The sequence below is a fragment of the Equus asinus genome, chromosome 8, assembly GCF_041296235.1.
Source record: "Equus asinus isolate D_3611 breed Donkey chromosome 8, EquAss-T2T_v2, whole genome shotgun sequence".
NCBI lineage: Eukaryota > Metazoa > Chordata > Mammalia > Perissodactyla > Equidae > Equus > Equus asinus.
In genome coordinates this window covers 22,199,686-22,222,788 of record NC_091797.1, presented here as the reverse complement: position 1 = coordinate 22,222,788, position 23,103 = coordinate 22,199,686, and the positions used below count along the sequence as shown (strand labels likewise).

The following is a 23,103-nucleotide window of genomic DNA, read 5'->3' as shown; positions in this document are numbered from 1 at the left end:
AGGGACTATTTGGCTGCAAGTCATCACCACCTTTGCTAGAGATCTCTCCTAGCCTCTTTTTTTTTTTGCTAGAGCATCTTAGATTTGATGGAGGAACTTCAATAAGTTGAGTTCCATACTCTCCAAGGACAATATTCTGCATCAGATGGGGGTTAAAAAAAAAAAAAAAAGCTGGTTTTTTTTCTGGACCGTGTGTCAGACTGAGGAAATCAGAATATCTGAGAGTGGGCTCTGAGGACCTGCATTTTCCAGCCAAGCTTTCCGGCTGATTCTTAAGCTCATTAAAGTTTGAGGAGCCTAGTGTAGGATAGTAGCTTTGAAATGTGTTTTGATTAGGATCGCCTGTAAGAAATGCATTTTATGACCCAGTGCACACATACACGACACGCACACACACACACAACTAAAGTTAAACATTCGTGACACTATATTTGATGCACTTGATATTTCCTATCCTTTTTTTTTAACTCACTAAATTGATTTTGAGACTCATGTGGGTCTTGATCAGTAGTTTGAAAAATACTGCTTTTTGAGGATTCCATGAAAATGAAAATTCTTAGGGAAGATAGATTAAAACATGTAGATACTTTCTTGTGCTAATAATTTAGGGAGTTGCTGTGTCTCTTTATGTTCCTAGGATCCTGGGGGAATGGGAGGAGGAAAAGTTAAGTCTTTAAAGGGAGGTGGAGTGGTAAGCAAGGGTGCTCCCTGGCCAAACAGAGCTGGAACGAGGTGTGGGTGGGCCTGGGGAAGCTGCAAGAGGATTCCAAGACAGCAGTGGGATAGTGCTAGAAATCAGAGACACGGGCCCTGGGTGTGGGCGTAATGGTAGGTAATGCTTATTAGAGTATCTGATAAGATGATGGAGATTCTGAAGTCAGAGGACTGGAACCTGTGATTTCTCCTGGGATCACCTGTGAGCTAATGACAGGCGAGGAGCAGGGTCAGCTTAGCACACCTGGTGGACAGCGCCTCATGCACTCAGATGTCTTGATGGGAAACAGCCCGTTGTGATAAGAACTCAGTAGTGTCACAATGAGTTAGCCAGAACTTGGGCAAACCCTTGGATTGTGGGAGTTGGAAAGGAAGGGGTGGGTCTGGTCTTTACCAAAGAGCAGGTCTTTATAACAGTATTTGGAAATAATCCTGTGGCCATCTGATGGTGTCTTGCCCAGTATTAGGGAAACACTTAAGTAGCTTGGGCCTAACAGAATTCCCTTTTACTGCCCTTGCTTAGCCAGTATTTCCAGAAGCTCTGCCTCACTGGAACGATAGCAAGTTAGTCACCATGCCAAGTCCACTCTCTTCTGTTTCCCTTGACCAGCAGTAGACTGTTTCGCTTGGAGCCGGACCAAAGAGAGCAGGCTGAGGAGAATGGCAAGTCTGATGAGGACACATTACAAAAACCTCTGTCTGCCTCGGACAGATATCCGGGCAAGGCCGGATGATGCCTTGGGGTTTTGAAGCCTGAAGTAGAGCCTGTCCATTTATGATGACCACTTCAATGGTCATCTGGCCCTTTTCCCACCAGTGACAGGCACTTGGGGCCTTCTGAAGATAGTGGTCTGGGGGCTGTTTGGGGAGTGTGGCCTCTACTTTTCCTTGGAGACCCAGTGCAGGCTCTGCCTCCAGGGGACGGCGGGGTGGGGGTGGGGGGGCATCTCGGTAATCCTGGCAGACCTGTTCGCCTGACCGCTTCTTTAACCCTCTTCACTGGTTGCACACATTTGGTTGGAAGCTGTCTGGAGAGTTTGTGTCTTCACTTTTGACAAAGAAAATGCACCAAGAAGATGAGATTTTCCCAGCTCTCGATGGTATCCTTCGTTCAGGTCCTCTGCATGTGCAGCGTCAGTCCATACCTATTTGGTGGTGGTTTGGATCAGTGCTGTCTAGTGGCACTTCCGGCGATAATGGAGATGTTCCATTTCTGTGCTGTCCAGTGCGATAGTCATGAGCCTCCTTTGGCTGCCGAGCACTTAGAATGTGGCTAGAGTGACTGAGGAGTGAATTTTTAATTTTATGAAGTTGTTTTTTTTTTTTTTGGAGGAAGATTAGCCCTGAGCTAACTACTGCTAGTTCTCTGCTTTTTTGCTGAGGAAGCCTGGCCCTGAGCTAACATCCGTGCCCATCTTCCTCTACTTCATATGTGGGACGCCTACCACAGCATGGCATTCCAAGCAGTGCCATGTCCGCACCCAGGATCCGAACCGGTGAACCCTGGGCCACTGAGAAGCGGAACGTGCGAACTTAACCGCTGTGCCACCGGGCCGGCCCCCATAATTTTATGAAGTTTTAATTAATTTAAATAGCCACATGGGGCTGGGAGCTACTGTTTTGGACAGCATAGGTTTAGACCATTTTTTTTAAACTTTTTTGACTGAGAGCCACAGTAGCAAAAAGCACATTTTACATCACAACCCTACACATATATGTATATGTATATACATAGGCATATGTATATATTTAGAAAATGAAAAGCGTTTCATGAATGATACTTACCCTTACTATGATGGACTCTGATGTTTTCTATTGTTTTTTTTTTTTACTTTTTTTAATGCTGGTTCAGAGTCACTAAATTGGTTTCACAACATACTAATAGGTTGTGACCACAGTTAGCAAACCACCAGTGGAGGCAATGGGGCTGCAGGGATGTCACTGGCCAGTGCATAGGCTGAGAAGACCTGTCTTTGGAGTGGCCTTCTCCCAATGTTTAGGCTCGGCTCCTCTGCCACCTTCCTGTGACCCTGGGAGCCAGGCCAGTAAAGCTGCTTGGAGCCAGCCAGGGATGCTGAAGGGCCAGTCTGTAGCCACTTGCCACCTCTGGGCTCAGCGATGGGCACACAGCCCTTCCTGTGCCCCCATCACCAGTGCCATGACACAGGAGAGGCAGCTGCGGTGTTGAGGAAAGAGCCAGGCTTTGACATTCGGCTGGTGCAGAGCCTTGTGTGGGACCGTGGGCCGAGCTGAGGGTGAGCCCCACCTCACAGGGTGCATGGAGGAGAGGGAGCTGGTGTAGCTCAGAGCCCTGCACACAGGAGGTGCTCAGCAAGGGTTGCGGTCCCCTTCTCTCTGATTGGTGGCCTCTCACTGGCATTAGGTAACTTGGCAGCAGCCCCTCCACCACTCCCATTCACTTTGTTTCCTTTTTGAACTTCAGGAACATAGAATAAGCCATAATCTTCAGTTAATCTATGACATACCCTCATTATTGGTACACATGTGCCTCCTTTAACTTAGTTATTGTTGTTTTTTAATGTGTGTGTGTGTGTTTGGTAAGTTTTATTTTGATATTTCAAACTTAAAAAAGCGTACATAGTTCAAGGAACACCTGCAAACTCTTTATCTAGATTCACTTGCTTCCATTTTGCCCCATTTTATCATTCTCTCTCTCTGTGTATATTAGTATTTGTTATGCTTTTTTTCTGAACCATTTGAGATAAGTGTGAGGCCAACTTTGGGCCTTTGCAGTCAGATATGTATCAAATGATACCTCGTTGGACCTTGATTTGTGTTTCCTTGATCACTGGTGATATTTGTTACTAGCCACATTCTTACCATCTCTCCACGATTGCATTATGTGGTGGGTGACTTCTCTCCTGTGGATCCTAAGAGTGAGTCTGTATGCCAGAAGAAGCAGACAGCTGGCCCGTAACTTGTTAAATCATCTTCCCCAGGGACCTCTTTGCAATTTTTGTCTGCCGTGTTTTTATATACAAGGAAATGCTAGAGGTCCCACGTGTCCTTGGGTGGTTGCTTCCAAGGTTTGGATACGGCTATAGAGGTGAGGGGGCCCTGGGTCTTTACAAGCGCTCTCCTGGCGCTTGCATTTTACCTCTGTTCTGTGGACCACCTTCTCCCAGGTGGTGGCGAATATAGTCTTTGTCTCCCTGCTAGACTGCCCTCTCACCAGGAGCCCTGTCTTGCCATCCCTGTTACATTCCACCAGCACCCAGTTGTGTTTGGCCTACATAGATGCTCAATTAATATCCAGTGCATTGATATAGACTTTTAAAGTGTTAATATAATTACAATTATATGTAGTTACATAAGGTATTATATATAATAAATTCACATGGCTCAAAATTTTTAAAAAGGTACCAGTGAAAAATCTCCCTCTCTCCTACACTTTGGAAAGTAGTTTGGCATTATTTTGTAGAGCTAGAGATACTCATAGTCCATGACCCACACCGAGATATCTTAGAGAAACTCCTGTGTACACTCTTAAGAATATTCATAGCTGCACTGTTCTTAAAATCCCCAAATGGGGAAAAAAACCAAATACCCATTGGCATTAGAAGGAATAAATTATGGTATGTTCATGATGAAAAAGAACCCTGGATGTGAGCTTTACGATTATTTGTGAAAATAGACATATGTCTTATAAACTTTCCTATATGTAGTTCACAATTTAAAAGAATATAAACCAAAAATTCCCCTACCTTTCTACTTTTTGGCCTCCAGCTCCCCTCCTTGGAGGCAACCAGTCATTTGTGTATCTACTTACACACATATTTTATATGTATATGTATGTCTGTCTGTTTTGTTTTTTATAAAACACAACTAGTAGAAAATTTGTAATTTTGAAGTTAAAAAAAAAAAAAGGGAACGACCCATAAAGATGTGAGCTCTGATTACTGCCCAGTTATTTTTCACCCAACAAGTGGTTACTGTGTTCTTCCTGTCCCATGTGCCACACACTTAATCTAGCACCTGCTGTGTGTCAGAGTGGTGCCAAGCACTTTATTTCATTCAATTCAGTTCTTCTGACAGCCCAGTGAGGCAGGTACTGTTATTATGCCCATTTTACAGATAAGGAAACTGAGGCTGTTGTGCCTTTGATTTGGGGCTTCCTAAGTATCACATGGGTGGCACCGAGACCCCACCAAGGGTTGTGTCGAGGGTGGGTGCCTCGATCCCCTAGTCGTAGGCTGCTCTGACAGGCCCCTTTCTCGCTTCAGGTGGCCCTGTGCACCCAGGTGGCCTTGGGCATGGAGCACCTATCCAACAACCGCTTTGTGCACAAGGACCTGGCTGCTCGCAACTGCCTGGTCAGCGCTCAGAGACAGGTGAAGGTGTCAGCCCTGGGGCTCAGCAAGGACGTGTACAACAGGTAGAAGGACGTGGGCGGGGTAGGGCGAGGGGCAGAGGGCAGATACACTTGGGTGGGAAAGGGCTTAGTGTCTGCTTAGTCCGAAGCTGGAGCGGGCAGAGCCTTCCCATCCTCTCTCCAGTGGTGCAGCAGCTTCCCAGCCAGTGGACCAAGGTCCCTGACACTTACAAATTTTCTCTAATGATAAAAATATTACAGGGGCTGGCCTTGTGGCATAGTGGTTAAGTTCATGTGCTCTGCTTAGGTGGCCCGGGGTTTGCAGGTTCAGATCCCAGGTGCGGACCTAGCAGAGCTCATCAATCTACACTGAGGCGGCCTTCCACATACAAAAACAGGAAGATTGGCACAGATGTTAGCTCAGCAACAATCTTCCTCAAGCAAAAAGAGGAAGATTGGCAAAAGATGTTAGCTCAGGGCAAACTTCCTCACACACAAAAAAATTACAAGCCTTTTTTCTTTTTTTAATAATGGTTTATGTGTAATTTATTCATATGGTTCCCTCTGTAAAGTACTGAATTCAGTAATTATTATTTTGAAGCCTAAGACGTGAAGCTCAGCACCCACGGCCAGAGATTGCTCTGGAATGCCTGCACACACTACATAGTGTCTCTGGGAACTTCCCCTCGAGTCACCCCAGTTCTGAGTCACCCCACTTCGTGGTTTAGTCATGATTGGTTTATCACTAGTAAAGCTCTTTAAATTTTCTTTCCATTTAACATGTCCGTTTTTCACATTTTTTAAAGCCAATACAGAAAAGTATGTATGATAATTAGTGTTTTTTCTTATATTAACATTTAGGCAAAGTTTGATTCTTACTGGAATTTTTTAACCATCAGACCCCATGTGGATGCCTCCAGACTTCATCCCGTATGCCTCTATGCTCAGCATAAATGTTACCCATTTCCGTAAATGCCTAGATGTAGAGGAGTTGGGTTCTAGCCCGGGTATGAGACCCAGACCTGGGATGAGGTTGGGATCTGGGCTGTGTCCCTCACCCCACCCCACCGCCATGGTTGTGTGGTTCTCTCCTGCAGTGAGTACTACCACTTCCGCCAGGCCTGGGTGCCCCTGCGCTGGATGTCCCCCGAGGCCATCCTGGAGAGCGACTTCTCCACCAAGTCTGATGTCTGGGCCTTCGGTGTACTGATGTGGGAAGTGTTCACTCACGGAGAGATGCCTCACGGTGGGCAGGCAGACGACGAAGTGCTGGCAGGTAGGCAGCTATGTCTCCAAGGGACAATTCCAGATGTTCTCCAGGTGGAGAGCTTGCTCAGGGTCCTGAGGCCGGTTCAGCCCGTCTCCCCTCTCAGGCTTAGTATTAGCAGGTACACAGATATGGCCACTTCAGTGGTTAGAATACTGAAATACTTCCATGCTGGTTGGTAAATAGCCCTTGTCCCCAGTGCTCACTCCAGCCACTCTGATGCCTGCCCACTGACCCCACTGCAGCCCCCATGCATTGGCTGCCTCCTGTGCTGTGTGGACCCTGCCCCACCAGCTAGAGAGAGCTAGGGCCGGGGGAGTCCCCTTTGGTTACAACATTGTTGCAAGTGTACTCCTTGAGTATTGACTCGCCCATACTGGCCAGCCCCCCCTAGAGTCTCCCTCGTGTGGTTGCTTGTGGGAACTGCAGGCTCCAGAGAGTGTTGGACAGGTGTTTTGACTGACATTCCTCCCAACATCTTCCTGCAGACTTGCAGGCTGGGAAGGCCAGACTCCCGCAGCCTGAGGGCTGCCCTTCCAAGCTCTACCGGCTGATGCAGCGGTGCTGGGCCCTCAGCCCCAAAGACCGACCTTCCTTCAGTGAGATCGCCAACACCCTGGGAGACAGCCCCGCTGACAACAAGCCGTGAGGAGGGAGCCCAGGCAGGCTGTGCCTCAGGATGGCGTGGGCAGGGGAGGACATCCTGAGGGGCGCCCACAGCATGTTGGGCAAGATCCTGGTGTTCCCTGGCCCTAGGGGCCCTGCCCTGGTACCATGGGCACTGCTGAGGTCTGGGCAGGCCTGGGCTTCCCTCCTCTTCCTCACCCTCAGCCCTTGGGGAGGCTGACTCGGACCCAGACTGGGTGACTCGGGCCTTGGGCCGGGCAGCTTTCTCTGCTACCCCTTCTCCCGTCAGGGACAGTGTGGGTGCCTCAGGTAACCCCAATTTCTGGCCTGGGTCTGCTCCCCTTGACCAGGTCCAGTTCTGCCACTCACCTGTCTACTCTATCCAGGGAGGGCTACGCTGGAGGTGAGCTGGGTTTGAGGGCAGTTCCTTAATATACTCAAGTTCCTGGGTAGTTCTGGCCCACAGGGCCCACCTCGGGGTGTGCACCAGGATCTTGGAGGACACTGCCAGTGAGTCCTCCCTCCATGGACTTGTGCTGACCTGGACCCGTGCCTCCTCTCCACCCTTCTCTCCTTTCCTCATCCTAAGTGCCTGGCAGATGAAGGAGTATTCAGGAGCTTTTGACACTATATAACCCGCCCTTTTTGTATGCACCATGGGCGGCTTTTGTATGTAATTGCAGCGTGGGGTGGGAGGGTATGGGAGGGAGGGGTGAGCCCTGGAGGCGCTGGGGAGGGTGGGCCATCCCTGCCTCACACCTTTATTGTTGTTGTTGTTTGTTTGTTTTGTTTTTTTTTTTTACACTCGCTGCTCTCAATAAAGAAGCCTTTTTTACAACCTGCTTCTGATGCTCATTCCCTGCCGTTGTCCGTGAACGATGTCCCTTCTTCCCTCGCTTCTCAGAATTGGCCGTGTGCCTTCCTGGAGCCTGGTGGGTCTTGGACAGGAATAACTGGCAGACACTGGTCCTACTCTCTGGTTCTTGGAGCAGTTGAGAATGTAGGCTGGGAGGACATGAGGCCACCTCTTGTCCGTGTGACCCTGTATTCCTCTCTGACTGCCAACTGCCTATTCTCTGCTGGCTGCCCTAGTCCTCACTGAGCAGAGAGACAGTGCTTAATGCCTCACCGCTCCAGGGCCCTCTGCTGGTGTGATTCCTGCCCCTTCGTCACCTAGACCTTGTGTGCTCAGTTGTACTCTACGTTATTCCAGGAACTTCAGCCTGGTTCCCCATTCTAAAGAAATGAGTCCTCTGAATTGTTCTGGTTCCTCCTGTTCCTCACTAAACTTCTCAGTAATGAAAATAACAGCTAATACTTATTGAATACTTGCTCGGTACCCAGTCACTTTGTAAGCACTTAACATGCATTATCTCATTTAATCTCTGTGATAACTCTATTAGCCAGATGTTATTGTTCCCATTTCACAGATTTGGAAACTGAGGCTCAGGGAGGTCAGGTAGTTTCCCCAAGGTCACACAGATAGTAAGTGAGCCACTGTTGTTGCTGTACAGAGTATTACATCCCTCAGGTGGGTTGGAGTGAAAACAACCCAAGAACAATTTTTCTAGAGAAGTGTTTTTCAAACTGTGGGTTGCAACCAGCATTTTTAAAAAATGAAACTGAGGCTGGCCCTGTGGCATAGTGGTTAAGTTCATGTACTCTGCTTAGGCAGTGTGGGGTTTGTGGGTTCAGATCCTGGGCATGGACCTACACACTGCTCATCAAGCCGTGCTGTGGTGGGGTCCCATATACAAAACAGAGGAAGATTGGCACAGCTGTTAGCTCAGCAACCATTTTCCTCAAGCAAAAAGAGGAAGACTGGCACAGATATTAGCTCAGGGCCAATGTGCCTCACCCACACAAAAAAGAAACATAATAGAAATTATCAGAGTACATTGTATACCGTAAGGGTAAGTCTTGTTTCATGAAATTTTCTTTGCACTATTTGATAGATGTTTGTGTATATTGGGTATGAGTCAGCTGTTGGGGTGGGTGGTGGTGATGCATAATAACCCCCAAATCTCAGTTGCTTACAGCTATTTTTCTCACTCATGGATCTGCAGGTTGTTGAGGTTTGGCTGATCTTGCCTGGTCTTAGCTGAGTAAGGCTAGACTCAGCGGGGCTTGGCTCCAGCCTGTAGGTGTGGGTCTGCTCTGCTGGCCTCAGTGCACGCTCTCATGCAGTGGCAGGAGCACAGGAGGTCAAGCCAGATCATGCAAGCACATTGAAAACCACAGGTCTGTTAACATTTTATTGGCCAAAGCAAATCACCTGTCAAAACCTAACATGAACACCATTAGGAGGTACTGCAAAGTCACATGGCAAAGGATGTGGATGTCCAATTCCAAGACGGTATGAAGAATTGGGAGCAATAATCTAATTCACCATAGGTTGCAATGTGCCAATGATTTCTTACTGTGGGTTGTACTCAGAAGCATTGGGAAGGCTCTACTCTAGAAGATCATTGATCACTAATTCTCTTCCCACTCCTGGTCTCCCTTGACCAGTCTGCTGTGGCTAATGTCACTGGTCACATCTGCTATGTCAAACTCTCCCCTCTTGACTTTGGTGATGGTATGCTGTATCCGCCTTCTCTGACCAGCCCTTCTCCAGCTCTGACTGAGCCTTCCTTCTTCTGCCTCCCCCAGGCTGTTCTCCTGGATTTTGTCCTTGGCCTTCCTCTCTGTATGTTCTTACCCTCAGGAGTCTCATCCCACCTTACATGGCTTTAACTGGCCCTTCAGTGTGGACAGTTCCCAAAGCATTAGCTCCAGTTCAGCCCCTACCTCAAGCTCCAGATGCACACTTCCTGTTGCCTAGAGGACATTTCCTTCTGCTTGCTTCCCTGGGTCCAAACTGAACTTATCTGTCTCCCAAACCTGTTCCTCCAGCCAGGTTCCCTCTTTCCACCAATGGTACCACTGTATGAAGAATAGTCACCCTTACTCAAAATCTCAATCCATCTTGAGTCCTCCTCTCTGTGCACCCCCCTCCCCATGCAGCCCATCACCAAGTCCATTTATTCTACCTCTGCCCTGTTGCTCTCTCTGCTTAATTTTAAGAGAAAAAAAAAAGTATAAAAGGAATACCGATCATGGAAGAAGTCAAATGGTATAGACTCATGTAAGGCAAAAAACGCCTCGTCTAGCCCCTGACCCACTGTCCAGTGGTAATCCCTATTAGTGTTGGAACATGGCTTTCCAGACTTCCTGGCACACTGACTCACAACTTCTTTTCTTTTCCATTCCTTCTAATGCTGCCAGCACAATTGAGACCTCTTTTCTTCTACGTGAAGTTAAGAATCTCTGTGTAAAGGTTAATTCCAAATTAAAATAGTTTTAGAATGTTAGTAATTTACTTACAGTCGTGTGCTGCATCACGTTTCAGTCAATGACGGACTGCGTGTACGATGGTGGTGCCGTAAGATTAACCCCTTAAAGCCTAGGTGTGTAGTAGGCTGTACCATCTAGGTTTGTGTAAGTACACGCTATGACGTTTGCATAACAACGAAATTGCCTAATGATGCATTTCTGAAATCCTCATCGTTAAGTGACATGTGACTATTTATTTTTGTGAGGAGTATTGTCGCTGAGCTAAGATCTGTGCCAATCTTCCTCTGTTTTATGTGGGATGCTGCCACAGCATGGCTTGACGAGTGGTGCTAGGTCCATGCCCGGGATCCAAACCTGCAAACCTGGCCCGCCAAAGCGGAGCACACGAACTTAACCACTATGCCAAAGGGCAGTCCCCCTATTTATTTTTTTGATGATAGTAATTTTTAAAAGCAATCCTTCATTTTTGTTCTGATGTTATTTGGATGATAAAAATCAGGAGAAAGAAATAAAGGTCAAGGTGGGAATGGTGTAGTATGAGGGGATCTTGCTGAAATTCTGATGCCGTTCTGGAGGTCCTTCATGGCCTGGGGTGGACGTGAGCTCGCATCTTCCATGGGGCTACTGTGATTTAGGCCTTATCGGAGGAGCTCCAAACTCACATTCCAGAGGAGCCAAGCAGGGGACTTATCTGAGCTCAGTGGGCTGTGTGGCGTCTATAGTGAACCTGAGAGTGGATGCCTCTTCTGTGGCCACCACGCAACTCAGCTCCAGGCTATAGAGCTCTTGTGGGTATGTAGACCCAGAGTTGCTAAAAACTGCAATTTTTTGAGAGTCCAGATATTCAGAGTTTTATGTAACATCTCCTGGTTTTAAAATATGGTCCAAATGAAACTAAACTATGAGCTAGTTTTTGATTTTGACTTTATCCATATCAACAGTTTTGGCTCCTGAACCTGCAGTAATCCAATATAGTGTGGGTGTAGGTCTCCCCCTGCCCTGTGGTGACAAAGGGCTGCAAAGATGAAGCCATCCCAAGCAGGTGAAGGAGCTGTGGCACTAATGCTGGTGTTTCACCCCGGGGGTTGGGTGAAATTGGAGAGAGGGCAGGCTGTTTGAAGGGAAGCTGAGAACTGTGCTCATCCCGACACCCTACCCTGAGGATGTGGCAGATAGCAGTTGTCCTCTGGGGTGCCACTGCTGAGGGTTGTCCCTCCTGCATGTGTCTAAACTAGGGGTCTCAAATGGAAAAGTCTTTAGAAGCCAGGCCTGTGGTTCTAAGACTATGCAGCTCAGACAAATCACAGTCCCAAGTACCATTTGTGGCCCCTAAACTTCTGGAACCTATTTATCTATTTGGCCTGTTCTTCCTCTTAAGCTAACGCGTTCCATATGTTTACCTGTTGTGTAGAGTAAATTAGGAAAAGAAAAAAAACACTAAAACTACTGGAAATGGGGGAAGAAGAGGGCTCTTAATTCTTGTATTAGGAGTTTGATTAACAAGCCCAAGTTTTTATTTATGTGTGTATGTTTACATATGTATATATACATACATTATATCACAAAACACTTGAACATTCTTTGTCAGTATTTCTCAAAGTCTTTGGATTGTGACTCAGTAAGAAATGCAGTTGACATTGTCATCCAGTACACACATGTTGAACTATATGAAATATGAACCATATGAAATCAACAATATCCCACCCTCTTGACCTATAAGATGGCAGCTTTGTACTGTTAAGCCTAAAACCAATGCAAACCAAAAGTTTTATGCCACAATATTTGCCCTTGGTTTCTGTGATAACCATTAAATGCTGGTTGCAGTACCTTAAATTGACTTCACTACGACTACCACTAATGGGTCACAACCAACTGCTTTATTTAATTTTCACAAGTTTTAAGGCAGGAATCATCACCCTCTCCCATCCCCTTAAACACAGCAGGATGTTTATCCCAGGGATGGGGTAACTACCCCAGGTAGCTCCTATTAACTAGTCACTGACCACTTAACGCTGCGATTCAGCTTTGGCCTTTATCTCATTTAATCTGTATTAACCTCATGGATGGGTACCAACAGGGAGGAATATGGAGTTTGGAGAGGTCAAACACTTGTTTCCAGACACAGGACTAGGAAGAGGCAGATTCCATATTTGAATAACTTCTGTAACAGCAAAGCTCAAGCTATTTTCACCCAGACTGGACCCTGAACCTGGGCTTTGCAGCACCCCAGTTCTAACCGTTTTGTTTTTTTTTTCCTCTCATGGGCTTTCCAGAGAAGGGCGTGTGTGTGTGTGTGTGTGTGTGTGTTTGCTTAAACTTTCTGCCTGTCTACACTTTTTCCCAGGCCCTTGCACTGACTGTGGAGTGGGCTTTATCCCCGGACCACCCCCTCCCCCAGCCCAGCCCACAGCTGGAAGTCTTCACTGATCTCCATCTCGCCTCCCTGCCCCCCTGGGGGACCGGGAGGCCGACTGTCTCCTGCGGTCTTTTCCAGATGTACGTCTGCCGAAGACCCCCCCACCCCCACACTCAGTATAGAGGATGATGAATGAGGACCGGGGAGCTGGCCTGGTGGGAACGTGTCGTCGCCTTGAAGAGAGGGAAAGGGAAAGGAAGTCGGGGGGAGGGGATGAGTTGGAGCCCAGTGGCAGGGGCAAGACGAATCTGGACACCGGGGACCCAAGGCCCCTCTGCTCGGGCAGTAACTTTGGCTCCCTCAGGAAGGGGTGGATAAGTGCTCCAGTCTTTGCACTCCCTTGGAATTTGGGCTGTATTATATCATTTACTGCAACCAGTACAATCCTCCCAGGGACTACCCCAGTGTTTGCTTCCAGTTCTTTCAGTCCCGGGTTCCCAATGCTGCTCCCTCTGCTCCGCAAGACTGCGCTCCTGTCCCCTCCCAGGCTTCCCCTCCGCAGATTTCTCCCAATTCTCTCTACCATTCTCTGGTCAAGGGGGCGGAGTCGTCTCTCTTCTTCTGTTCCTTTAAGAGACGTCGGCTCCTCCCTTTTCGGAGTCGCCGTCTGACGCGGGATGACAGCAGCGAGTTCGGTATGTCTATGCAAATAAGCGCCCCCTATGGGCCAATGGGGAGCGGAGGTGCCGGAACCGCCGACCAATGGGGCGGGGGCGCAGGGGCTCACCATATAAGGAGCGGCCTCGCCATAAAAGGAAACATTGTATCTCTTTATATGGGGGGAAGGGTCGGGGGATCCCTCCGCCGCCAGCGCGTGGTCCCGGCCCCCTCCACCCGCCGTCTCCACCGCGGCCAGCAGCCCCTGCCCCCCGGGGGACGCTGACGGCCGCCGGCGCGCCGCCCTAGCATACGGACAGGGGGCGCTGCGCCCGGCCTGGGGCAACCCGGGCCACAGGGGCAAGAAAGTGAGGGCCCAGGTCGGCCCGGGCGTGCAGGGGCCCCGGGTTCGCAGCGGCGGCGGCGGCAGTGATAGCGGCTCCAGCAGCAGCGGGAGCGCCGGGTTGAGCCGGGAAGCCGATGGCGGCGGCGGCGGCGGCTCCGATTCCTCGCTGACTGCCCGTCCGCCCTCCTGCATTGAGCGCCATGTTACCGAGCCAAGCTGGGGCCGCGGCGGCGCTGGGCCGGGGCTCGGCCCTGGGGGGCAGCCTGAACCGGACCCCGACGGGGCGGCCGGGCGGTGGAGGTGGCGGCGGCGGCGGCGGCGGGACTCGCGGGGCTAACGGGGCCCGGGTCCCCGGGAACGGCGCGGGGCTCGGGCCGGGCCGCCTCGAGCGGGAGGCTGCAGCAGCGACAACCACCCCGGCGCCTGCCGCGGGGCCCCTCTACAGCGGCAGCGAGGGCGACTCGGAGTCGGGCGAGGAGGAGGAGCTGGGCGCGGAGCGGCGCGGCCTGAAGCGGAGCCTGAGCGAGATGGAGCTCGGCGTGGTGGTCGGTGGGCCCGAGGCGGCGGCGGCGGCCACCGGGGGCTACGGGCCGGTGAGCGGCGCGGTGAGCGGGGCCAAGCCGGGTAAGAAGACTCGGGGCCGCGTGAAGATCAAGATGGAGTTCATCGACAACAAGCTGCGGCGCTACACGACCTTCAGCAAGAGGAAGACGGGCATCATGAAGAAGGTACTGGGCCGGGAGGCTGGCCGGCCACGGGGGCCCCAGAGGGTGGGGACGCGCAGAGGGAGCCCGGGAGACAGGCAGAGCCGATGCGGAGGTGAGAGGCGGCGAGTCCGCAGGAGGTGTGTGGGAGGGGACGGCTGTTACCCCGGGAGGGTGAAAGGGGAGGGGCCGCTAGGGAAATGTGGGGAGAGGGGAGATGCCGCGAACGTCAGGAAAAGAGGGGAAAGGCGCCCGGGTGGGAGTGACGGGCGCGCGAGAGTAACAGGGCCCGTGCAGAATGAAGGGGTGAAGAGAGGTAATGGGAGGCCGCGAGGCTGCCCAGGAGGTGGTTAATGAGACGCGGGGGTCACTAGGGCCAATGCGCTCTGGTGTTCGGGAGAGGTGCCGGAAAAGCAGGGAGCAGGAGAGGAGGTATGGAGGTGAGGAGGCTGGAGCTGTATAACAACAATGAGCGAGCATGTGTGGGAGGAAGGTGGGCACCACTAGAGTAGTGCTGGCTGCAAGGACAGGCGGGGCTGATGACCGAATGGGGCTCAAGAGCTTCAGGTAAGGGAGCAGAGCAGAACTCATGCTGCCCTGAGCAGCAGGGACCAAGTCCAGCGGTGGCCATGTGTCTTCCATCCCATCCACTGGAAGCCAGCACACTCCCTGCAGCACAGGCTTCAGAACCATCTGCCTTTGGGACAAGTGGGATTTCCAGCCCCAGGGAGAAGCTGTGCATGGAGTTGGGGAGGAGGCAGGGAGATTTACAGAGGTACTTAGAAATTTCTCCTCTTAGAGCTGATTATCCAGGGAAAAGGGGTGAGGAAAGGAGTCATTTAGGGGTGTAGAAGATATGGGAATGGATGGAAGCAGAGGACCTGGAAACAAGAAGCTAGAACCCTGGGAACATTTGCTGGTGTTTATAATGTCCCATATAGAAACCAGAGCTGCTTCCAAGGTGGGTTATGGAACTTTATTGGGAGTGAGGATGCCATCTATGGGGCCATCCTTGAAGGTCCCCTTCTTAGGCTCATGTCAGGGTAGCTGCTAATCTAGCCCCCATCTCCCATCACTCCAGACACGGTTGTATCAAGACAAAAAAAGAAAAAAAGAGTAGCACAGTATTATAGGCAGAAGGACAAAATGGCAACAGGTTAGGGCCTGTGCAGTTTCTGGGAAGAAACATGGGACAGTTTAGAACTTAGGTGGCCCCTTATCCCTAATGTCTCATGTGACTTCCAGTATGGTAGCAACTTCATCCTGGTCCCTGTGACAGTGAAGAGAGGGTGGGAGCCATCTCTTCGTGAGGTTCTGGGCACCAAGCTGTAGTAAGGAGCAGTTACCTGGCTCCTCCATGTCCCGTGAGGTTATATATTCTGTCACCAGGGGGCTGTGACAGTTTTCTGGGGTATCTGCAGGTCAGTGGGGCTGCTCCTCAAAGGAGGAGGATGGCTAGTTTTTCTGCTCTCCAGCTCACCTTCAGATATCCTGATAGGAGCCCCCAGAGTCGCTGGAGAGAGGTCATTATGGGAGTGGGGCTCGAGATCACCGTGTACTTCCTCAGTTTCCTACTTCCCAAGGAAGGTAGAGATAAAAAGTTTGCTGACCTACCCATCTCCTCCCCCCTACCCCCAGGCCTATGAGCTGTCCACGCTGACAGGGACACAGGTGCTGTTGCTGGTGGCCAGTGAGACAGGCCATGTGTATACCTTTGCCACCCGCAAACTACAGCCCATGATCACCAGTGATACGGGCAAGGCACTGATTCAGACCTGCCTCAACTCGCCAGACTCTCCACCCCGCTCAGACCCCACCACTGACCAGAGAATGAGTGCCACGGGCTTTGAAGAGACCGACCTCACCTACCAGGTGTCGGAGTCCGACAGCAGTGGGGAGACCAAGGTGTGTTTGGGTTGCTTATGGGAGGGGAAGGAAGGGGAGGGACTTGACCGGCAGAGAGGGGAGGGGGTGCCTCTCTCCCTTGTCTAGGACAGGTGGATAGGGGCCCACGGATGTGGAATGGAGCCGGGTTAGTGCCCCTCATCCTAGGGGACAGGTGTCCATCCTCGCTATCCTGACAGGAGGCCAGCCCCCTAGATAAGCGGGCGGCCTCCGTGCCCATATAAGGCCGGCTCCGGCTCCACGCCGGCCTCCCGCCTGCAGCCCGCCTGCCTGGCAGGGCCCTTGCATTCCTCCCGCCAGCTGTCTCCCCGCTGGGGGCGGGGGCGTAGCTTAGTCCTGCCCTCCCGGCAGGCTGGGTCGCCAGGGAGTAAGAAGGAAGCACTCATAGATTCCAGGGCCCTGGGAACCCAGCACTGTCGGCAGGCAGGCTGGGTGACTGGGCTGGAGACTACCTTACTAGCCAGCCGCCTACCTCTTCAGGATGTCCGGGCCTGGGCACGTTAGGGAGCGAATTCGCAGGCTGCTAGGCATGCCGGCCCTCGTTACGCCTCCCCCTTTCTTTTCCCGGTAAGGAGAGGGGGCGGGGCTTCCTCCACGGTTCCTCTGGGGAGCTCCACCTTCCGGGTGGCCTTCACTAACAGGCCAATCAGAGGAAGCGGCACTGTTTGCCTTAGCAACGCCTCTGCCAATCAGGGGCTTCGAGCTCGACTGCTTAGCAAACATCCCGCGCTGACCCACCCCCAGTATTTGAGCCCCCTCAGTTCTCTGAGCTTGATTCTTAGCTCGTGGCTTCCTCCTTCCCCTTCTAAGAACAAAGGCTCCCTGAGGGGAGAATCAGTGCTCTGGGCTCCCTTCTCTCTTAGTGACTTATCATCTAATAATTTTTAAAATCTTAGCAGTAGGGATCATTTATTCTCAGGAAATTTTGCTGAATGAATAAATTCCTTTGGTAGTTTAAATCTTCAGTATTTGTCATAAAGTGCTTCATTGCCAAACTCCCAAGATATCTCTCAAACCCTAAGTTCGGTGAAAAACTCTCGTGTCTGTCTCGGAAGCCTGGCCAATCAGAGCTGGAAGGACTCTTTTAAAGACGTAGTAGGGGCTGGCCCTCTGGCTGAGTGGTTAAATTCGCACCCTCCGCTTTGGCGGCCGGGGTTTCGCTGGTTTGGATCCTGGGTGCGGACATGGCACTGCTCATCAAGCCACGTTGAGGCTGCGTCCCACATGCCACAACTGAAAGGACCCATAACTAGAATATACAACTATGTACTGGGGGGATTTGGGGAGAAAAAGCAGAAAAAAAAAAAAGATTGGCGACAGTTGTTAGCTCAGGTGGCAACCTTTAAAAAAAAAAAAAAAGAAGACATAGTAGCACAGCCCCCCTCATGTTTAGAGAAGAGGAAAACTGGGGCTCTGAAAGGGGAAGCAGTAGGTAAATGGCAGAGCTGGGATTTGAACCCGAGCACACTGGTTCCAGTCTGGGCTGTCAGTCTACACAAAGCCTCTGCAGGGGCAGGGTCTGGTAGAGGCTCACCGCTCCATCTTTACTCTGGGTGTAGGACACACTGAAACCGGCGTTCACAGTCACCAACCTGCCGGGTACCACCTCCACCATCCAAACAGCACCCAGCACCTCTACCACCATGCAAGTCAGCAGTGGCCCCTCCTTCCCCATCACCAACTACCTGGCACCAGTGTCTGCTAGCGTCAGCCCCAGTGCTGTCAGCAGTGCCAACGGGACTGTGCTGAAGAGTACAGGCAGTGGCCCTGTCTCCTCTGGGGGCCTCATGCAACTGCCCACCAGCTTCACCCTCATGCCTGGTGAGTCATACGGGGCAAATTGAGCATGCCGAGAGTGGGTTTAGGGCTGGCACAGGGAGAATCTCTTTTCCTGCTCAGAAGAAGGGTGCACAGGGACCAGAGCCTGAGAAAAGCCTCTTATGTCCCACTGACATGCATGTCCTTCCCCACTGGGACCCCTACTATCTTTGTCAGTAAGTTTCAACCATATACTCTAGCCATATCTAGCTAGTCTAGCCCTGTGCCCTCAGTTCCACAGGGACAGCAGACATTCTACCACTTCCCTACCTTGCCTGGACGGCAGATCATGTGTCCTTGATGGGTCAATGCCAGCTCCTGTGACAACTGAAGAGGGTAGAGGCAAGACCTAGGACGGAGGAGAAGGGAACGGCAAGAGCAGAGTGTGGAAGCCCCCGGAGACCAGACTCAAGATATGAAGGCCTCTTTGGCACCCAGGAAAGATAGTGATGGGAGTCGGGGACCAGTGTGCCAGACCCTGGGCCTGGGAATGTTTGAGGGTGCTTGGGGCAGGTGGTGGCTGGGTAGGACAGAGCATGAGTAAGTTTCTATGTCTCACAGGTGGGGCAGTGGCCCAACAGGTCCCAGTGCAGGCCATTCAGGTGCACCAGGCCCCACAGCAAGCGTCTCCCTCTCGCGACAGCAGCACAGACCTCACTCAGACCTCCTCCAGCGGGACAGGTATGGCTCGAAGCTCTGTTACTTCCCTGCCCTGCCTCCTTCATGAGGCCTAGCAGCAGGTGCCCAGCAGTATCCTTCTTATAACTAACATCAGAGAATTTCTTAATGTGGAGACTGGCTTAACCCTTATCCTACTCCCTATGGGAAAGCCAGGTGAGGATGGCTGGGTTTGGAATCTTGCCCTGCAGTAGGGCTGTGGATTCCAGGAAGAAATTACGGACCATTGAAGCCACCCTCCTCCTCATTCAGATGAGAAGCCTGAGGCCTGGAAAGGAGAAGTTACTTGCCTAAAGACGCACATTTGCTTAATTACCAGGAAGGATTTATAGAGCAGTTCTCTCCCTGTGGGAGGGTGTCCTAGGTTTTGAGTAGTCATAATTCCCCTTGGTGTCTCTAGTCATTTCAGAAATGATGAGACACTTTCAAAATATAATTACTTTTAAGTTCTTGTTATTTACAACCTTGCTACACAAAGTGTGGTCTATGGACCAACATCACCTGGGAGCTTGACAAATGCAGACTCTTAAGCCTCACCTCAAAGCTCCTGAATCAGAATCTGCATTTTAACAAGATCCCCAGGTAACTGTGTTCACGTTAACACTTGAGAAGTGCTTGTTTAAAAGATGGATTTGTTAGCCACACATTTAGGAAGAGGGAGGAGGAGTGAGAACATATGAAAAATGGGATGGTGGAGCTCCCCAGAAGGGGAGTATCCAAGTTTCCTTAGAGTGGGTCAGTCTTGGTAGTCTTTGTTTTTCCAAGGGCCTTAGGGTCTTGGAACAGAGAATTTAGCAGATAGATAATCGAATAGTATGCTGTGATAGGATATAATTAAAGGTTGGTGCTGTTGTGTTGAAGAAAAAACAAGGCTTTGCTTAGTTGATGACAGGGAGCAGAGGAATGAGTCTTGTCTAGCTTCTGACCTGGGAAATGGCAAGAGGGCTCTGGAGACCAGGAGTTCCTGGAGGTGGGATGGGGGATATCAGTAGGGACCAGTTCCAACCTCCCTGACATGTGTCTGTGTTTGCCAGTGACGTTGCCCGCCACCATCATGACGTCATCCGTGCCCACAACCGTGGGCGGCCACATGATGTACCCTAGCCCCCATGCGGTGATGTATGCACCCACCTCGGGCCTGGCTGATGGCAGCCTCACCGTGCTCAATGCCTTCTCCCAGGCACCATCCACCATGCAGGTGTCTCACAGCCAGGTCCAGGAACAAGGTGAGTTGGGGAGCAGGGCTGAAGAAAGGAGGACCATTTCCTCCCTTGCACGTACACACTTAAATGCCCCTATGCAGACTCAGATGTACACACTCACACACACACATCTATGCATGGATGCTTGCACACACACTCCATCATGCTTGTCCACTTGGATACTCATGCACACTTGAACACTCATACTCATGCACACTTGGACACATTTGGACATTCACCTTTGGGCACTTATATCTGAGACACACCTGGTCACTTGTGCATTTATCACCACTCCTCCAATATCTGGAAGCGATTCGAGTGTCTTCTGTGGTTTCCCAATGCAGGTGGCGTCCCCCAGGTGTTCCTGACAGCACCCTCTGGGACAGTGCAGATCCCTGTATCTGCAGTTCAGCTTCACCAGGTAGGTGGAAGCACTTTTTACCCCATCCCTGCCGGCCAGCCATTTCTTTATGTTGACCTTGGGGATTCCATTACCAGTTGGTTGAAGCCAAGATCCCTAGCTGGGAGGCCTATCTGTTTACCTGGTCAGGCTTGTGGTGAGCAGGCAGGCACGCAGTGGGGAGCCTGAGCTGGCTGGTCAATTCCCGCCCCCTTTCTTTACACACCTCCTTCCCTCCAGATGGCTGTGATAGGGCAGCAGGCCGGGAGCAGCAGCAACCTCACCGAGTTACAGGTGGTGAACCTGGACGCCGCCCACAGCACCAAGAGTGACTGATCCGCCCTGCCACCCTGGACAGATGGCCCAAGGGATGGCACCACTTATTTATTGTTGCCTTTTCACGTTTTCTTTACACACACGTTGACGGGCCGCAGGAGGGAGGCGGGGAGGAGGAGTGGGCAGCCACGGGACTGAGCCCTCTCACTCCAGCCAAAGAAATGGGCCGGCCTGCCCTCCACCCCATCCTCCCTCACCCTCCCCTCCTTCTAGCTCCACCTCCCATTTCTGTTGATGGTGGGCTGTCCTCCCTCTTCAGACTCCCTTTGCCAGCTTGGCTCCATGTTTGCCATGAGTATTAGCTTACCCAATGGGACCGTGCCCCACCTTCCCACACACAGGCCTCTGTGGGACTAGGCACTGTGTTCCCCTGAGGAAGCAGTGGGGTCTCCCCAGCCTCCTTGCTGACCCCATGTCAGCACTGTGTCTGCCACAGGCTGGGTCAAAACAGCCCTGCCCCTGCCCCTCAGGGAGCCAGCTGGGGAGATGGGGCTTCTTCCCTCACGCTGCCCACTGCCCCTGCAGCTCCTGAGAGCTGGGCCTGTGCACGGAGCAGGTTCCCAGGGCCACCTGCCCTGCCTTGCCGCTCCCCTCGGAACTCCAGGGGCTCCTGGGTTGGAGGGAACCACCAGGGTTCCCTCTCCCCCTGTCTTCCCCCCTCTCCTCCCAGCTGCTTTACTTAAAGTTGATTTTGAACTTTTTATTTGAGGAGACGAAGTGAAAACAAATCTATAAATATATATTTTTAAAATATTTAACTTTTTTTTATGGCGTTTTTCTCGTCCCCCTCCCTGCCCAAGCTCCCCTTCCCTGGGGAGCCCTGGGGCTCCCCGGAACTGGCTGGGCCTCTGGGGGCAGAGCCACCCCAAGAGCTCGGGGCCCGCCAGTGTGTGGGGGAGATTCTGGGATTGCCCGGGCCTGGGTTGTTTCCAGGAGAAAACCGGGGGAGGGGCCCTCAGGCCATGCCCCACCGGGGTGGGGAGGGTGACCCACAGCTCTGGGCCTCTTTTTGCCCTTTAGGGCTGTTGCTAGGGAGAGGGAAGAGGGAGACCAAATGTGGGGGTGGGGTGGGAGGGGGTCAGGTTGAGGCAACTGACTTCATTTGTGCCACACGCATGGGCATTGCAGCCTTGTGCTCCCCCAGGCCTGCAGCAGCCTGGGGCCCAAGTTGCAGTGAGCAGGGTGGAGTCTGGGAGGGGGTGAGAGGCAGGAATGGGGGTCGAAAGAAATGGGAGCAGCTCTTGGGCTGAGTGCAGCGATAGGGGAGCCAGAAATGGGCAGCTCTCCCAGGGAGTGAGCAGCTACTGTAACTTTTTTAAATTAAGACAAAAAGCCTTGAAGAAAATGACTTTATTTTTCTAAGTGTAACCTCAGTATTTATGTAATTTGTACAGGGGCTGTGCCCTACCCCCTCTGCCCGCCTTGGGGTAGACCTTGAGGGTGGGCCAGTGTAAGGGGAGGGTCTTTTACCCTGTGTCAGAGCCTACCTTCACCACCTATATCCAGAGAGGGAGCTTTTTCAGAACAGGGCAGTAGTTGGGGTGGTTTTATTAACCCCTCATGACTGCCTTCAGTAGGAACAAGCCTGCTGCTGTGATTAGGTGAGGGGGTGGGGGAAGTTTTTACGCACAGCCTAGTTATTGAGGGGATGATTTGCCGACATGTTTGAGAACCCCCTAACCTCTAACTCCCATTGCTATCTTGCTCCAATTTGGGGTGCCAAAATGGAAGTCACCTTTCTGGGCTTTCTCCTGGAGATAGCTGGGGCTTATGGGTGGCTTGCAAGGCTGGGGCATGGCAAATCAGGGGCCAGAGAGTGGGGGAGCTTGGGACTCAGGTCTGTAACTGCCCAGCCCCTTTGCTCTGCTCTCCTTTCACTCCACCATCACTCACTCACTCACTCCCCACCCCCCCACCCAGGGGAGGAGACCCTGATGAATTCCTCCTCTCCTTCCCACAAAAGACAGAACCAGTGAGTGAATCAGGCAAAGTGCTTATAATGGGTGTTGTGTGAGCGTGGCCTTGGGGAGAACATGCGTGCGTCAGGGATGAGGTGGCGATTATATGTGCAGTGACCCTTGGTGTTTCCCTTCCTTGATGGCTCTGGGGTGTGTGTGTGTGCCTGAGTGAATGTGTGTGTGTGAATGTGGAGTGTGTATGTCAGTGGTTTCTACTTCCCCTGGGATGCTGACCCAGGAATAGTGGACATGGTCACAGTCCTATGTACAGAGCTTTCTTTTGTATTAAAAAAAAAATACTCTTTCAATAAATGTATCATTTTTGTGCACAGACTGTGGGGTCTTTGCCTCCGTTTTTCCATATAGAGAGGGAGGGAGGGATGAATACGAATCAAACCCCAAAAGTTGCTGCTCTGAGAAGCAAGCCTGGCTGCTTGACGGAAACATCGGCAATGCTAAGGAGAAC

The 23,103-nt window shown here is 51.5% G+C and overlaps 2 protein-coding genes across 3 annotated transcripts in view; both read left to right on the top strand.

Moving 5' to 3' along the window:
* PTK7 (protein tyrosine kinase 7 (inactive)) overlaps window positions 1-7,783 on the top strand; it is a 58,106-nt gene extending 50,323 nt beyond the window's left edge. Inside the window, exons 18-21 of one of the 2 annotated variants that reach the window (XM_070514920.1) lie at window positions 4,959-5,110; window positions 6,145-6,323; window positions 6,803-6,844; window positions 7,114-7,783. In XM_070514920.1, the coding sequence (XP_070371021.1) occupies window positions 4,959-5,110; window positions 6,145-6,323; window positions 6,803-6,844; window positions 7,114-7,181 (441 nt within the window). In that variant the 3' untranslated portion in view covers window positions 7,182-7,783. The other variant, XM_014837403.3, reaches the window with a different exon arrangement.
* A 5,910-nt stretch (window positions 7,784-13,693) lies between these two features.
* On the top strand, window positions 13,694-21,432 carry SRF (serum response factor). The gene is made up of 7 exons (XM_014837361.3): window positions 13,694-14,364; window positions 15,979-16,245; window positions 17,805-18,066; window positions 18,625-18,744; window positions 19,776-19,967; window positions 20,288-20,364; window positions 20,584-21,432. Exons 1-7 carry the CDS (start codon window positions 13,837-13,839, stop codon window positions 20,677-20,679), a joined length of 1,542 nt encoding a protein of 513 aa, XP_014692847.2. The 5' UTR covers window positions 13,694-13,836; the 3' UTR covers window positions 20,680-21,432.
* The last annotated feature ends 1,671 nt before the right edge of the window (window positions 21,433-23,103 follow it).